At 37.6% G+C, this 17,652-nt stretch overlaps 2 protein-coding genes across 3 annotated transcripts; both read left to right on the top strand.

The window, feature by feature from the left end:
* Positions 1 to 516: 516 nt before the first annotated feature.
* LOC122055553 (beclin-1-like protein) lies at positions 517 to 9,231 on the top strand. Its single transcript, XM_042617037.1, has 11 exons — positions 517 to 668; positions 1,015 to 1,201; positions 1,431 to 1,783; positions 1,997 to 2,167; positions 2,682 to 2,806; positions 3,758 to 3,806; positions 4,136 to 4,294; positions 4,576 to 4,661; positions 5,722 to 5,793; positions 7,721 to 7,870; positions 8,744 to 9,231. Exons 2-11 carry the CDS (start codon positions 1,048 to 1,050, stop codon positions 8,967 to 8,969), a joined length of 1,545 nt encoding a protein of 514 aa, XP_042472971.1. The 5' UTR covers positions 517 to 668; positions 1,015 to 1,047; the 3' UTR covers positions 8,970 to 9,231.
* A 5,586-nt stretch (positions 9,232 to 14,817) lies between these two features.
* On the top strand, positions 14,818 to 17,000 carry LOC122055551 (purple acid phosphatase 22-like). 2 transcript variants are annotated; one of them, XM_042617029.1, is made up of 5 exons: positions 14,818 to 15,534; positions 15,606 to 16,180; positions 16,249 to 16,337; positions 16,427 to 16,667; positions 16,746 to 17,000. In XM_042617029.1, exons 1-4 carry the CDS (start codon positions 15,099 to 15,101, stop codon positions 16,659 to 16,661), a joined length of 1,335 nt encoding a protein of 444 aa, XP_042472963.1. In that variant the 5' UTR covers positions 14,818 to 15,098; the 3' UTR covers positions 16,662 to 16,667; positions 16,746 to 17,000. The 2 variants fall into 2 exon arrangements, with proteins under 2 accessions (XP_042472963.1, XP_042472962.1); XM_042617028.1 differs by having other exon boundaries at positions 14,819 to 15,534; positions 16,733 to 17,000.
* The last annotated feature ends 652 nt before the right edge of the window (positions 17,001 to 17,652 follow it).

Raw genomic sequence — 17,652 nt, 5'->3', positions numbered from 1 at the left:
CTCTAGATCGTAAAATTTAAAGGATGGACCACATTACTCTTAGATGAGATTTTATGGATTTCACCCATGGAATCCTATAAATAGATGGGATTTTATGGATTTCACCCATGGAATCCTATCTATGAGTGACTCCTTGGGTAAGGGGCTTGTGTTTTAATATTTGAAATTAATTTTTTTTTAAATAAATTATTTGAAATGTATAATTAATTTTTAACATAAGATTAACATTTTAAGTTTATTATATATATATATATATATATTATATTTTTAATACATTTTAAAAAATCTAAAATAATTTTTGATATTTTTAATGAAAATTTTAAATTTTAAAAAATGTAGAAATCATTTTTAAAAATTTAACATATATATATATATATATATATATATATATATATATATATATATATATATATATATATATATACACACACTCTGTTTTATAATTATATATAACAAATGTATTATAATATATAACTATATAATATATAAGTTATATAGAAACTGTTATTAGTTATAAACATAATAAAAACTGAGGTTACTTCTTTTTTTTTTCTCCGTCCCTACTCCCGATTGCGTCTTCCGATTTCGTCGGCGCCGCTGGTCGTTGCTCGCCGCGGCCGCTCACCGTCGCTCGTCCCCGCACTTCATCGCCGTCGCTCGCCGCCCAGGCAAGAAATTGCCTCTCCCTCTCCTTCTCTATCTCTCGCGTTTTGGTGCCGATCCGGTGTTGGACCGGTGTTCCGGTGTCGATCCCGTGTCGGAACAGTAAAAGCCCCCGCATCGAACGGCACGGGTCGCACCGAAACCTTGGTCTACAGTTTGTTTATGTAGACTGAAATTGTATTATGTTTCGTATGAATGCATTGTTCTTCTGATATCTAGGTTTTATTCTTTCATACTAATTTAGTAACTTACCCTTCAGAGGATACTAATGGTAAACAATTGCATTATATATTTCTTATTTCTCCTTATTTACCTATTGTCTCACTTCTCCATCTCTTCAAGTAATCGCAGACTTGCTCTCTGATTTCAAACAAATCTGCAACAATGAAGAATGTGATTGGAGGGGGTGACAAGAGTGGGAGCTTCCCAATGGATCCAAACCTTCCTAGATGGGTCTGCCAGAATTGTCGCCATCCGCTTTGCATCGTAGGGGTGGAGTCCTATGCGGACAAATTCTTCAATGATGCATCACGCTCTGGTTAGCGCTTCTCTTAACTTCTTTCATGTGCATCTATGATTCTTTGGCTATCTATTGGATGTTTTTTCCTCTGTTCAGTTCAAATTTTTTGCTGTTTCTGGAAACTCATATTCTCTCCTTGTTTGGGAAGGGCTAATGAAAAAATTTTATCAGCTCATAAGTGCTTCCTGTGTTACATTGATTACTACATTTACCTCTTAGATATGAATTTCTCCATAAATGTGTACAGGCATGCAGGCATCATCAGTTCAAGGCAGTCTTATGGTTTCTAGCCCTATGGATCATTCTTTTGTTGTGCTACCTAAACAGAAATTTCAAAGTCACGGTGTTCCTTCTCGCTTGCGTACTGGAACTTCTCACGCTGACAATAACCAATCTTCAAAGGAGATTGAAGATTCATATGTTGTATTACCACCTTCAGCTGCTTCAATGTATAAAAGTGAGACAATTCCTGAAGGAGGTGGAGCCCAAATGTCAGCTCAAGATGGAAACCATAGCAGTGGTTTGCAGGTTAATAGCTCAGGGTTCCACTCTAACATAGTCTTGAAAAGGGCATTTGATATTGCCACTTCCCAAACTCAGGTACTATGGTTTAATAAACTTTAATTTAAATAGATTGGCGTGAACCATACTGCTAGTTTTGCAGCTTCTGTAACTAGTTGATGACTTCAAAATCTACTCTTGATGCCATCGAGTTGTCCTGTTCTTCATGTTCACAGAATTAAGCTTTCAATTTTAAAAAAACTTGGCAAATTGTTCTTTAGGTTTTTTAAATTTTGTTGCCTTTCTTTCTAGGTGGAACAACCACTTTGCTTGGAGTGTATGCGTATGTTGTCGGATAAACTTGAGAAAGAGGTTGAAGATGTGAATAGAGACATTAAAGCCTATGAAGCATGTCTTCAAAGGTCTGAGATTGAGTCATTTGATGTTCTCAGTGAGGCTGATTTTATGAAGGAGAAAGAGAAGGTAAGGGTGAACTATCTCATCTTCCTAACCTGTTCATTTTGTCTCATTACTATTTTAATTGTAGATATTTCCAACTCCCTTTTTTTTTGCTATCCCTTTTTTAGTCTTACCTTTCTATGAGCTGAATTAATCTCAACTTTATGATAATTATGGTTGCAGTTAATTATAAACTAGTTATTTGTTCAAGAGCACTATCAATACAAATAAGTTTATTGAGGCCCTAACCTAATGTTGAGTCCTATCTATCCTTTAATACCGTAACATATTTTTTCCATCTTACAATCTTATTTTTTTTAAGAGTTTTGTTTTATGGAAACATCTAATGAGAGTAAAAAGAGAATATTTGGTGTTTGTGCCACTTTGAGTTTATCCTTGATTTCTTCTCTGTATATTTATTAAGAAGGGAAGTTTTTTTTTCACGCTTTCATAAGTCAATTCCTTTATGCATATTTTCTGAATGACTTATTAGCTTGTAAACATTTTGAAATTGTTTCTGGTCAAAACACACATCTAGATTGAGGAAGAAGAAAAAAGGCTCCAAGCAGCAATTGAAGAAGCTGAGAAGCAGTGTTTTGAGGTCAAAGCTGAGTTGAAGGAGCTAGAAACAAAATCAGAACATTTTAAGGAGTTAGAGGAGAGGTATACATTTCGAATTCCCACTTTTTGGATTCTGCTGTTTTTCGTTCTTGGTCTATTCTTCCAAGTGAACATAGAGAGAGTAATCTCATACAGAGAACATAGCTTACAATGAGTAATATTATTAAACTGAAAGATGATTAACATGGGAGGAAAGATTTATTCCTATACTGAAACAGGATTAGATCAAAACTTAGAATAAATCTCCTATTCTCTAATACGCAAAAAATAAATAAAAAAAAGAAGTGCTTAACATTCATTGCATCAAACAAAATAACAATATGATAAATAACTCAATTTCAGATAAAGAAATAAGAATTTTAGTTCAAAATATATGTAATATGTCTGTTTTCAAAGGGCGAAGAGTAATTGATCAAATTCGTGGGCGTTCATATGAAGAAACACTTATGATATTGGAACTCATGCCTTATCGAGCATGTTATCCAATTTTAAAACTGGTTTATTCGGCATCATATAATTGCCAAATCAAATACTACCTTGATTAATTGATTTTCTAAAATAATAAAATAAAATAAAAGGATATACCAAAATATTTTATTTCAAAATCTAACACTTCTAGAATATTAAACCCCTAATCTGCATTAGAACAACAATAAATGAGGGAGGATTTGATGAATTGGAGATTGAAATTTTTCTTTTTCTTTCTGAGTTAGCATGATCCAAGTATTGTATCTGAACTAAAAATTCTTTGCATTCAGTAATACTCCTATAAACTTATACTTGAGACTGTTTATTTATTTTAGTTTCTACAGCAAAGGAAACAACTCATGTTTATTTTATTTTATTTCCGGATCATATTAGGGTGTTTTGGAGAACTTTCCAGCCTTTTTCAATTGGCATATTGTGCTATTTTTTTTTCTATTTCCTTTTAATTATTATTTATGGTAATGTGAATAATAAAGATCCAGATTTTTTTGTTGTTTCCTTCTACAGATACTGGCATGAGTTCAACACTTTCCAGTTCCAGCTCATATCTCATCAGGTAATTTCATATAAGTGCCTAAACTTCAAAAGTATTTTGCACTATTATCAAATGCAATATTTGATGAACATTTTTATAATTGTGTCATCTACAAAATATGGACAATTTTTCTTTACCTTGCACTTTGATTTGTGGAGTATCTTTAACTTATAGGCAATTAGGTACAAACAGAATATTTTGTCTAAGTGTTTGTAGTTATACATCCTGAAGCCTATACTTCATAGCTATGGTTTACACCTCAATTTTTTTTAGCTATACTCAATATAGCTGTTGATCGGTGATCAGGATTCCTTCCATGAAATTTATGTTTTTTGCCCACTACTTGATAGGAAGAGAGAGATGCTCTATTGGCCAAGATAGAGGTTTCCCAAGCTCACTTGGAATTGCTGAAAAGAACCAATGTGCTAAATGATGCGTTCTCTATTTCACATGATGGGGAATTTGGAACAATTAACAACTTTCGACTTGGTCGGCTTCCTAAGATACCGGTATGCTACAAGCAAACAGGTGTTTCTTTATTGTCTTCTTTATTAGGGTTCTTTTATTCACTCCTCTTTCCATGGGCTTATTCAAGATTTTGAGTTGATAAAATCAAATTGCACACTAGAAAATACTTATGATCTACTCTTTTGCTTGATCTTTGTTTCTTTTTGTAAATCTTGATTTCTAGTGTTGAATCTACTCTACTGTAAAAGTTTATTTTGAGTGGTTATTTTTTTTAGTTTTGTCCTATTTCTCTGGCACTATCTTATTTGGCATTTTCCCCTAGGTTGAATGGGATGAAATAAATGCGGCTTGGGGTCAGGCTTGCCTCCTCCTTCATACTATGGCTCAACATTGTCGGCCAAAGTTTTTGTATCCTCAAATATTCCTATGGAATTATTTTGAATGACATCTCATGGTTAATTCTATGTTTTTATATTCTTGCTTATGAAGTTTTTGACTATGTGATTGTGTAGAATTTCATTTGAATCGCAAGACAACACTAATACAACAACAACTACTAAGTTTTATCCCATTAGGTGGGATCGGCTATATAGATCCTCCTACTCCATTGGGCTCTAGCAACCTAATGCAACCCTCAATCGGTATTGGCGATTATCAACATTAATATCATTTATTTTTCACAAGCATTTGTGGATGAGGGATGCCCTATTCTTTAAAATTCTAGTTTCATTTTATGTATTCTCAAGTTAGCAGTTGGTAATTTTCCATGATAAATTTATATGCAACTAAATTTTGCAAACACAGATACCTCTGCAGAAATGAGGGATTCAGGGATGATAAATATAACTTTGATTTCTTCCAACTGATGTCAAACGAAAGTCTCTCAGTTGTCTCATCCAATGACAATGTTTCTGGGTTTGTTGTCTTTTCTACCATCAAATGATTCTTTCAATATGTCACCCACTCAAAAACATAATAATGTAAATATACTAGTGAGAACTGATGTAGTTGTAGATTTATCATTTGAGATCCAATTTGTCTCGTCATAGACTCATAATGCCATTTTAGTCAGAAACTTTTGTGGTGATAATCGACAATATGTAAAACAAAATGGAAGTATATATTCAAGATTTCTTGTTACCTGGGAAGATCTAGAAAGGCTTATGAATTTTCCTCGGGTTTGGTGACAGTGTGGTTGCATACAACAAAAATTTTTTTTTTGATGACTGGTAATATTTACCATTTTGCAGTGGATTTTCTTGAGCAATATATCATAGTTATACTCTACAGTCTGAAGCAAAAACAAATCCATTACTCTAGGAAAATTGCAGCTACTTTGTAACCTTTTGGAGGTATAGTGTTGCAATTGAAATTTGTTTGCCATCCTACCCGTGATGTTTCTTCTTACCAATTTGAAGATAATATGCATGGATATATGCTACTTGGTTTTATTAACTTTTCACTGTAGATATCGAATCAAGATTCTTCCCATGGGAAGCTATCCCTGTATTATGGATAACCACAATAACACATACGAACTGTAAGTCCTCACTGCTGGGCTTTCATATCCTCTGTTTTTTGCTTCTATACAGATGACTTTTTTCACAATGCTTATTATTTTGCTTCTTTTTGTCTATCAACATGAAGAATATTCTACTTTCTCTTCTGAATTAGTAACAACACAGGTACAATTAGATGGAGGAGTTGGGAGGGGGATTAGGTTATGGTTTATTTTTTCATCCTTAGTGTTGTTTTGTTTGTTTGTTAGTGAAAAGTACTCAGGTATTTTGTGTTTGAACTAGCTATCTTTTTTAATAGGGTAAATTATGTTTTTTCTCATTAATCAAAATTTTCAACAATGTAATTATTCAGCCTTTAGATTATCTCAACCTTAAACTATGTAATACTACTAATTTTACTATTTTATCATCGGAATACATGTGAAAGTTAACAAATATTAATAGTTCTTCAGTGGCAGATCATTCATTGTCATAATTTTAAAGCATGCTTTTTTGACAACAAAAAAGACGGTTCTTTAAATCAATTATCATCCACAATATTAAAATTTTGTCAATAATTTATATTTTATTGACATTTGATTAGACAGTACCATTACTAAACTTTAAATAATAAATAAATAAATTCAATGGTTAGTTGAATACTGACAAAAAGTTTTCATCACAAATACAGTTGTTTTTGACAACTTCGTTGATGAAAATGTTATAGTGATAGCAATCACAATATTTGTTGTGGTTAAAACTTTATTTTTTTGTAGTGTCCCCCGACTCCTTTACTGGAGACCTTGAATTTGAGCCCGTTGCAAACTCATGCCTCTCATTGTATTCATTGCAAGAGTAAAGAAAATCTCTATGAGATTGAAGTGTTTTAATGTGTTTAATTTCTCCCGCCTACCTTTCTCTTCATAAAATCTGACAATTCATGAACAATAGCTCTAATACTAGATGATGGATGACTTGCTGAAAAAAGAAGAGCAAGCCTTCCAAAAGAAAAGAGATTAAAGATTTAAAAGGAGAAGAAGATTGTTAAGCAGCCACTAAAGTAATAATGGAAAGCAATCACATCCTAAATAAGAACTCACAAATTCACTACACATGAGAAGGAACAAGTGACATGAATCATGGCAGTAAGCTCAAACTGGAAATTTCAATAAGCAATTTCATCCAAAAAATCTTCCCCTTACATCATAGTTATACCTTTTTCACATTCAGATGATTACATGCCTTAGCAGACATTAAGGAGCAAGGACATTAAAAGCAAAAGGAACTAAGTGCTGAACATTAAAGAGTAAGGACATCAAAAACAAAAGGAAGTGTTGATATTGGAGAAGGGTAAAGGAAATACTGCCAACTTCTAAAGCAAGCAAATACTAACAAGTTCTGAAGCAGAATCAAATTCAGTAACATGGTGACTGATTGACATGCCACTTAAGTAAAATCTGGAAGGTTAAATCAAATTTCAACGTGGGATGGTCCACTTGCTCTTCCAGGAATAGTGCTTTGCTTCATTAGCCTTTTTTTTTTTGAAAATATAAGGGGCCTTGTGGGCTTGGTTTGAATCAGCCACTGCATCAGATAGGTTCCTTAGTATCTGCTGTTTTCATTGTAAAAAGCAACCCGGTGCATGAAGCTCCCGCCATGCGGGGTCTCGGAGAAGGATCCATTGTACGCAGCCTTACCCTGTTTTTTGCAAGATGTTGTTTCCAGGATTCGAACCCGTGACCTTTTTGGTCACATGACAACAACTTTACCGTTGCGCCAAGGCTCCCCTTCTGCTGTTTTCATTGTAAATTATTTTATTTATTACAATGTTCCTTTGCCTTGTTTGTGCTAGTATACGCTGGCTTCTTTCCTCCTAGCTGTAGTTTTTGAAGTTTTAGTGCAAGTTATTTGCAAGACAGTTTTGACGTTATTGTTACTTTACTAATACAGTTTATTATTTGCTAGCAGGTTTGGCCCTGTGAATGTGTTCTGGAGCACTCGTTATGACAAAGCAATGACTTTATTCTTAACATGCCTCAAAGACTTTGCTGAATTTGCAAATCAGAAGGATCTGGAAAAGAATATACCACCAGAAAAATGTTTTAGATTGCCTTACAGGTAGATCTCTTAATTAGATTGGTTTGTTCATTACAGTTTCCTACCGGAAATTACGTAGTTATAAGTTTAATAATTGGTACAGTTGTTTTGGTATCATCTACCAGTTGTTTTTTTTATATGTATTTAATTAATAGTTAATCAAACTTAATTAAGTTAATAGAATTTGTAAGATAACTGTTAACAATTAATTTAAATTGTAACTTTAATTATCATTAATAATTTAAAGTATCAATTAACCATTAGTAGTTAGTTATTATTAATTATTTTGTTCTTTTATTTTTTGCAATGTTTTTTTAACTAATACTAATACCATTTATCTCACTGATCCGATACAATCCGTAATTAGATTTATTGATTTTTATTTTTTTTTGATACTGATATTACCACCCATCACTGACACACAAGTTCATCTGTTTTCGTACCATAGGATATCCGCGTTGTTCCTTCAGCATCTTCTTGCTCTAAATTACTAAATTTCTTATTAGAACAATAACATGCATTGTGGGCTTTCTGGGCTTTCATTTCACCCCTCTGATTCTCCTGCAGAAATGAACTACCGCAGGATATGAAAGGCAGCAACTTCTCTGTGTTGTGCATGTCTATATATAGCTTGATCAGTTGTTATATAGCTTCGATTGAACTTTACCTTCCAGTTTTAGAACTCGTAAGCATCTAAGCAAATCGTAAAATTACTCCTATATATAGCTTGAATGCTTCTGCCGCACTGTATTTAGCAGTTACAGAGATTGGCTTAGCACTTAACTCATAATATATCGTTTGATCAGTTGTGGTATTTTTGCTTAGGAATTTGAATGCACTATTTGGCATTTTAAAGTTGGCTTGGTACCGAACTGATGGGTTGTTTCTACACAGGATTGAGAACGACAAGGTGGAAAGTTACACGATCACCCAAAGTTTCAACAAGCATGAGAATTGGACGAAAGCTCTCAAGTACACTTTATGCAACCTAAAATGGGTCCAGTATTGGTTCATTGGCAATTCTGGCTTTCAGCCTTCCCTTTCAGCAGTTTCTTCTTCGCAAAGTGTTCCAGCCGCGCGATCTTCACACCCCAAACAGTCTGGCAATCGGAAGAGCTGATCCGCGCCTCAACTAACCTCTTCCAGACCTGCTTGAAGCCCTAGATAAACTTATAGTTTTTAAATTTGGTGTACAGTATGTTGATTCTTTTACCCATAATATTGAAGATGTAGATCGCTACCATGAATGTAAATACTTGCTAGAATGGTGAGTATGGTTATTGAAATGCTGTGGTATATCAGACGATACATATACTTATTTGTCTCATTTTATGATGAAATGTTTCCATTGCTAATCAAATATGACGGTTTAAAATTTAGGCAAAACTGTTAAATCTATCATGTGCTTTAATTTTATTTTTTTTTGGTTCGAAAAACAATTATATCATAAAAATAGTTTACATTTTACTAATCTATCAGGTATTTTAGGGATTTATATTAACTTTCCAGCAAATGTCTTATGTTGTCGAAAATCTATCAAATTCTGCTAAATGTTTGGATTATGGAAAATGGAGATTGAAACTAATCAAGATTAAGATTTTAATTTTTTTAAATAAATAATTAATGAGTTTAGGATGATTTTGATGCATTTATTAACTTTTAAATTCTATGATAAATTTATTTATGATATTTTTAGAAATTAACCACCCTGATAGGGGCCCATGGTGAAATTTTCCAAACTACAAAGTTGAGAAATTTTGCCCTAATACGTTGCCCCGCCGCCAGTCCAATTCCAGCCTTTTCCGTACAAAAGGCCTCTCTAATCTTCGAGGTTTCCTTACTCTTCCATTCTTCTCAACTCCGAAAATCTACTTCCGGTCTCCCTTATTTTCCTGATCCCGTTTGCTGCAGGATTGCCGGAGGAGGGGGAGGCGACCCGGCCTCACATCGAACTAAAAGGGGAGCAAATCTTGAGGTTAAAATTTAAGAGATCTGCAGTTTTTTCCCCCTCTTAATATGCTTTGAAAATGCTAATTTTTCCAGTTTTTCTTAGTTTTGCATTAGAAAAAAATAATCAACCAAAATATTCTTATGGACTGCTCTTAAAGTTTGTCTAGTCTTGGCAAAACTAGATCGATTGTTAGCAATTTTATTCATATTACGAGTTTGTGGTTGTGATGTGGTATAATGTCTTAAATACTGAAGGGGGGCAATCGATGTTCCTGTCCAGGGTCATTTGGGTGGGAATTGCAATTTCTCCCTGCCCCATTCTCATTGCTTGCTTGATTTGGTTCGTTGCCCATCATACTCACTGATTGCAATTGTAGCCGGTGGTTAAATGGGTGGAAGAAACAGGAACATCATGGGCAATATGTGTTTTCTTCCCTCTTGTATCTCTGTGTGATCTTATCTTCCTATTTTTGAAGCTTGATTAACTTAGGTTTGAAATTTTTGGCTTGGGACATTTAAAGATGGTATCAACTGTTGATGGCTAGGGCTTTCCCTTGGAATATATGTTCTAAGGCCTATCATGCCTGCTGCTCCATTCCATGGGATGCCATTTTGTTTTATCACTATGCAAGGAGCTCCTCTTTCTCATAGATGTGAACAACACCATTATTTTGTGGTAATTTCTTGGAAAACATGCATTTCCAATAAAATCATTGCCAAAGGAAATACATAACCTAGAAATAACTTAACTTGAACACTGATTCTGTTCAATAATAGAATAAAGACGCAATATCAAGTTAAGTCTTCCATTCAGTAGATCAAAGTTGAACCGGGCATGATATCCTTCTTTTAGCAGATGAGGCAGGGTCTATCATAAGGATTAGTGATAGTACCGATATGTCATCTCCACTTCATAACATGAACTACCTTTCTATTTTTGCACTTGCTTATCTCTATTGCAAAAAAAAGGTGGAACCGCCACCTTAGCGGCCCCCTGGGTCCGGCCCCACAGATATCCAGAGGGGGCAAATCACGGTTAAGCTGGGCAGGAGGGGTGACTGGGGGTCGAGTGGAATTTAAAGCGCAGCAGACCGAGGTTTTACGCCCGTGTGCAACTGGCGACCCTCGACCTGAACCTCTGTTGCAAGCGTCAGGCACCCTTCCAGCTGATCCAGCCCGTGGGGGCACTTGCTTATCTCTATGTCATGACGTGAAGTGGTTTTGTTTTTCCCTTTGGAATGTATCCCATTACTGCAAAATCTATCATTGAGTTTTACAACATTGCTTCTTTTTTTTTCTTCTTTGTTTTGTTGTATTAATCATACTACTTTTCTGTAGAATAATTCGGAGAATTAGTGAAATTGTATCACCAACATTTAAAGGAAGGATATGATGCATGAATAGTAAAAGGTCTGAGTAAGTAACACTGATAGCCATGATATGGTTACTTCAATGAAGAGGACCGCAGCCTTTGCTCAAGTCTTAGCATTGTGGCTGTTGCAACCTCTTCTACATCAAGTGCTTATGCTTATGCATGGCAATGGGTTGGAAAAAAAGGCGTGGGCTGCATTTTAATTATGAATGCTGGTCTAGACTTCTCCCAATAGCTCCAATGTGATTTGGTAATCATGTCATTGCTATCATGTTTCTTTCATGATCAAACTGTCAACTGATCCTTCAACTTCTTCACAAACACTTTGGTTCCTTGATTATCATCCAACAGTCTATCTACCTTCCTAGTCTATAATCCTCTTTACTATTTCTCTTAATGGTCATTCTGGCTTTGCTAATTAACCTCCTGCATAATGCAGATGCTGTATATGTCTGCTAATGTGAGTGTATATGCAGTTGATATGTTTGTTTTGAATAATAATATGTTGTATTGACAATAGTGTACATACAATATTATGTATCAAAAAGTATAAGTTCGTATAAAACTTCAGATTAATCAACTTCCTGTCTAATCAATGAGCAGATAATTTGATGTATTAGTTTATTTGGATCGTCTTCTGAATCTCTTTTTTGGCCAAATGTGCTTAATATGACTAGCTATTGATGTTACTATTTTCATATAGTCTCAATTGCAGGGATTAGAGTGATTCTGAGTTGGATACATTTTAATTGCATTAAAAAAAACAACTGATAATTTCAATTGGTATGTTAGGCCACATTGGATAAACCATTGTAGTTATCTTTCAACTTCAGTCAATCTGATGTGTTTTTATTTCTACTATTGCATTCCTTTGTGTTTGCGTGAAAATTTTGGTAGTTTTCTGAATCTTATAAAAATCAGATGATTTTGAATGGAAAAGATGTGACTACTCTTGTATATCAAATTGACCTTGAATGGATTATTTTTCAAAATTAAGGAACAAAGTAAACATTCCAGCTTGATATGTTATACTGAGTTGATGTTGGTTTAATTTCGTGTAGGTTCTTTGATAAATATTGTTAAGACATTTGCTCAAATTGGTTGGATATTTGCATGCTTTAGGCTCCTTACTAAGCTGATTGATTTATGTTTGATGCAAGACCGGCCAATTACAATGATGGATGAACCACCCTCCAACGTGAAGCCAGAAAAGAAGAAGAAGCCAGTGAAGCAAAAGGCTGCCGTAGTCGAAGACAAGGGAGACTCTACAGGGGGCAAAGAAGCATCCAATCTATCCAAAAGGCCACGGAAGAGATACAAGCCAATCCTGCAGAGCGGTGTTTCCCCATCTGATTCCTTGCTCGATCCTTCTGGATCAAGCGACGAGTACAGGGCATTGAGACACAAGTATCTGCTGCTGGAGGAGGAAAACTTCTCACTGGATAGAGAGCTCGACGAGGTCGATGCAGATGTCAAAGCTCTGGAGGATGAGAAGCTCGCTCTGCTGGATCAGCTTGTTGTGTTGGAAGGCCTTGTCCAACCTTCTGAAATTAAGCGCCAATTATAGCGTTGTAAATGGTAGTTGACCTTAAGATTGCTCGTGATGGATGCATGATTTTAACAGCCTCGGAAATGGAGGAAGCATAATTTTATCTTGTGTGTAGATGCGGCAACTATCTTCAATTTGGTCGTGATCCTATTTGAAGGTTAGGGAGATGGTACGTTGGTTTTGATGGATGATTCGTTGTTGACCGATGGAAGATTTTTTAAGATCCGGGGAAGCACCTCAACGATCTTGTGCACAATTTGATGATCTAATATAGCGTTAATGACTAAAGATCAAGGTAGGGATCCTTGGCAAGATCTTTCGACGTTCAAGTTAGTATCCTCTTCAGAAGGTAAATGAAGAAGAACAGTAGAGGATGTGCAAATGAAGGTCTCAGATATGAAAATTGTGTGTCTTGTTAATGGAGAGGATCTTTCTTTTTATACTATCTCACATAACTTTCGTGATCATGAGGTGGTCTCTGGTCTATCAGAGTTTGTTAAGTGATGGGAAAAGTGCAACCTGGGCATCGTGTAATAATTGTCTGAGGAATTTTTTATTTATTCATTGGTATACCTCTTTTGTCGTTTATATCTCCCACCATTACTGAGGCGATTGAAGGCATATGTTGTTATGATTAGCTGGCATATGAGGGCATAATAACATTCGAAGCAAGTTTCGAAAGAATATTCCCCGACAAGTTTTGATAAGCTGTTAAAATGTCGTTAGTTGTTGACGACTGAGTATAATTCGACCGGTCTATAAGGTCGGTCGTATTGTTTGTCATTATATCAATCTTTTCTGGCATATGTTAAATATTGCAAAGATTTGTTCAGGAACTAATATAGTGCCCACAGTATGTTAAAAATTCATTCAAGAAGTTATATGATAAATTATGTATGTTAGCTTTATTTTAGGGACAATGTGACATTAGGTAACTTAAACTATGTCAACCTTTGTCGGACCGAACAGATATGTATAACTGCAAGAATAATAACATTCGAAGCAAGTTTCGAAAGAATGTTCTCCGACAAGTTTTGATAAGCCGTTAAAATGTCATCAGTTGTTGACGACTGAGTATAATTCGACCGATCTATAAGGTCGGTCGTATTGTTTGTCATTATATTAATCTTTTCTGGCATATGTTAAATATTGCAAAGATTTGTTCAGGGACTAATATAGTGCCCACAGTATACTAAAAATTCATTCAAGAAGTTATATGATAAATTATGTATGTTAGCTTTATTTTAGGGATAATGTGACATTAGGTAACTTAAGCTCTGTCAACCTTTGTCGAACCGAACAGATATGTAGAGTTTTCTAAGGATAAGTGTCTTTAAGCCCGTCCAATTTTTGCCCGGCCGGGCGTACACAAAAATCTTTATGATCGACCAACCTTTATCTGGTTGGTCTTATACTAAGAGCTTTACGAGGCTAAGTGTCTTTAAGCTCACTCGGGTTTTACTTGGTCGGGCGTATGTAGAGAACCTTATGTTCGGTCGGCATTTGTTCGACCGATCTTATATGAAGAGATTTATGAGGCTAAGTATCTTTAAATCCGCCCAGGCTTTGCCTAGCCAGGCGTACACAAAGAATCTTATGTTTGGTTGGCCTTTGTCCGACCGATCTTATATTAAGAGATTTCTAGAAGGCCTAAGCGCTTAGGGTTCAATCAGGTTGTCATCTAACCAAACTCTCTGGCACTAGGTCGACTGCTTGACTAATCGGATACATTATTTTGTGACTTCCAGAGAGTCCTTATATCTGACCAACTTTATGGTCGGTCGATCCTATTCGAATGTCCTCCTTTGTAATCATTCAGGCATGACCTTAGAATTTTAACATGGGACGATCGATAAAGTCATATGGGAAGCGCTCTCCTATTCTGATTTTGACCACCACCTCACATTGACTTTGACCGCCACATTATCTTCTAGATCCACTCGTTATAACTTGTATGACTAGCCTCCCTCTCAAATCTAGTCGAAGGAGATGTAAACGATCAGGCTCCCTTGCACTTGCTTGGCTACTTGACTAACCGGATACCTTATTTCCTAACTTCCAGAATAAAATACTAGAGTCATTATATCTGATTGGCTTTATGGTTGGTCGGCCCTATTCGAACGTCCTACTTTGTAACCATTGAGGCAGGACCCTAGAATTTTAATGTGAGGCGGTTGACAGAATCATATGGGAGGTGCTCTCTTATTCTGACTTTGACCATCATCTCATCTTAATTTTAACTGTCACGCCATTTTCTAGATCCGTTCGCTATGACCCGTATCGTATCAGGTGGCTTGTGCATTACTTGACGCAACAGCTTCTGCTTCTCCAGTTTTTGAAGGCACATTCATGACTCACCGGAAAACAACAGCTGCAAGATGATGGAGAGATCGCGGCAGGCGCTGGGACTCCTCTTGATTTGCCTGCTGATCTGCCTCCGACTGGTTTCTGCTTTTCACCGGCCGCCGCCGGGGAGGGTGATCCAAACGGCATTCGAGAAACCGCGTTCGCACCCGCAACAAGTGCATGTGTCTGTCGCGGGGCGAGACCGGATGAGAGTGTCGTGGATCACCGGCAGCCTGCATGCTCTGTCGCTGGTGGAGTACGGTAAGGCGCCGGGGCAGTACGAGGCGTCGGCTACAGGGGAGGGCACTTCATATCTTTACTTCTTTTACCGCTCCGGCAAGGTCCACCACGTCAAGATCGGCCCCCTCGAACCCGGCACGGTCTACTACTACCGCTGCGGTGGAATCGACGACGAGTTCAGCTTCAAAACTCCGCCGGCGACTCTCCCCGTCGAGCTAGCCATCGTAGGTAATTAATCAGTCGCGCAATTTAATCTTCTTCGCGCTCGCCGGATTCTTCTGATTCGAATCTGTTTTCAGGGGATCTCGGGCAAACAGAATGGACGGCGTCGACGCTAGCTCACATCGGAAAATCAAGCTACGACATGCTCCTTCTGCCCGGCGACCTTTCCTACGCCGACAGCCAGCAGCCTCTTTGGGATTCCTTCGGCCGCTTCGTCCAACCATACGCGAGCCGCCGGGCGTGGATGGTGACCGCGGGCAACCACGAGATCGAGGCCATCCCAATTCTCTACCCAGACCCTTTCGTCTCCTACAACTCCCGCTGGCGCATGCCCTACGAGGAGAGCGGCTCGACCTCCAACCTCTACTACTCGTTCGACACCGCCGGAGGCGGTGTCCATGTCGTCATGCTGGGCTCCTACGCCGACTTCAACTCCAGCTCCCCGCAGTACGAGTGGCTGGCGGCCGACTTGGCCAAGGTCGACCGGAGGGTCACCCCGTGGCTCTTCGTGCTCCTCCACGCGCCCTGGTACAACACCAACGCGGCGCACCAGGGCGAGGGCGAGAGCATGAGACGAGCGATGGAATCGCTGCTTTACGGAGCGCGAGTCGACGCTGTTTTCGCCGGGCACGTCCATGCCTACGAACGCTTCGTGAGTTCATTAAAATCCTCTGCGGCTTCTCCTCGCTTCTGTTTATCTATGCGATCGAATTTGCGCAGACGAGGATTTACGACAACAAGGCGGATCCTTGTGGGCCTGCGTACGTAACCATCGGCGACGGAGGAAACAGAGAAGGGCTAGCACTGGAGTAAGTAGAGAATATAGAAAGTCGAGTGAGATATTGGAATCCATCTGCCAAGAACAATCAGCTGATGGATTTGTTTGCGGAATTTCAAGGTTCGACCAGAATCACAGGTCGGTTTCTCTGTCGCTGTTGCGCGAGGCGAGCTTCGGGCACGGCGAGCTCAGGGTGGCCAACGCGACGCACGCTCGCTGGACGTGGCACCGCAACGACGACGCTTACGCCACCGTGCGGGACGAGGTGTGGCTGACGAGCCTCGGCGCCTCCGGCGGCTGCGGTGTTGGACGCGCCGCCAGAATCGCACGCGCTTCGGCCAAGCTCGAGCTTTAGGGAAACGTACGAGTTCATTCATCGTAGTTTAATGTTTGATCGTTAGATGAATGACGACATCTGTTTTGTAGGGCCTTCTTGTAGGAAAGAGCTTGCCAGAATAGCAAGGCTGAAGGGGATTCTCTCCTTCAGGTGTTCTTTTCTAAAATCAAGGAGACCTTCGAGCTCTACAGAAGGATTCACAGTCAGTCAACTAGAGGTGGACTTCAATTTATTATATTGAACAATATTTAGTTAATTGTGAAATCGATTGAAGTTTCGATGAACAAAATGATTCTATTAGACCAGCAGTTGTCTAGAGGTTAAGTCGAGATGATTTAAGAATTAATTAAGAGGATGTTTGGCTAAATTTATTAAAAATAATTTATAAATTTGTACAGTTTATAAGTTGTTTTAGAAGTTTATAAGAACTAATTGACGACCAGCTATACAGTTTATAAGTTGTTTATAAGTTGACTAAATTTATTAAAAATAATTTATAAATTCGTACAATTTATAAGTTGTTTTAGATGACGACCAGCTACTATGCCTTAAGGGCTAATTGAATTCATAGTTGGCTATTATAGAAGTAGCTAATCTGGCCATTTTTGCCCTACAAGTTGATAGGAATTTTTTTTTTTCAATTGATTGAAAACACATCAAATATATCTGTTAGACCAACATCTATACATAAGTTTTGAAGAGTTTTGATTGCTTCCGGGCGTAGCACAGATAGATCGTTAATATAGTAGATCTATATTTGAAGAGTTTTGATTGCCCCCAGGGCATAGTACAGACAGTGGGCGCATGATAACTCTAGCGTAATGGTCAGGAGTTGATCCCCCGAGGTGATAGCCGACATGGTCGATCTCACTATGCGCTCAACGTCTATGTACCTGCATGAACCTCCCTCCATATCCATGATGTCGACTCTAGAGATTGTTAAGATAGCGGATCTATCTTTGAAGAGTTTTGATTTCCCCGCGCACTATATGATGATAAAAGACAGGAC

Source organism: Zingiber officinale, chromosome 3B (assembly GCF_018446385.1).
Source record: "Zingiber officinale cultivar Zhangliang chromosome 3B, Zo_v1.1, whole genome shotgun sequence".
NCBI lineage: Eukaryota > Viridiplantae > Streptophyta > Magnoliopsida > Zingiberales > Zingiberaceae > Zingiber > Zingiber officinale.
This window is presented reverse-complemented; position numbering and strand designations above follow the sequence as displayed.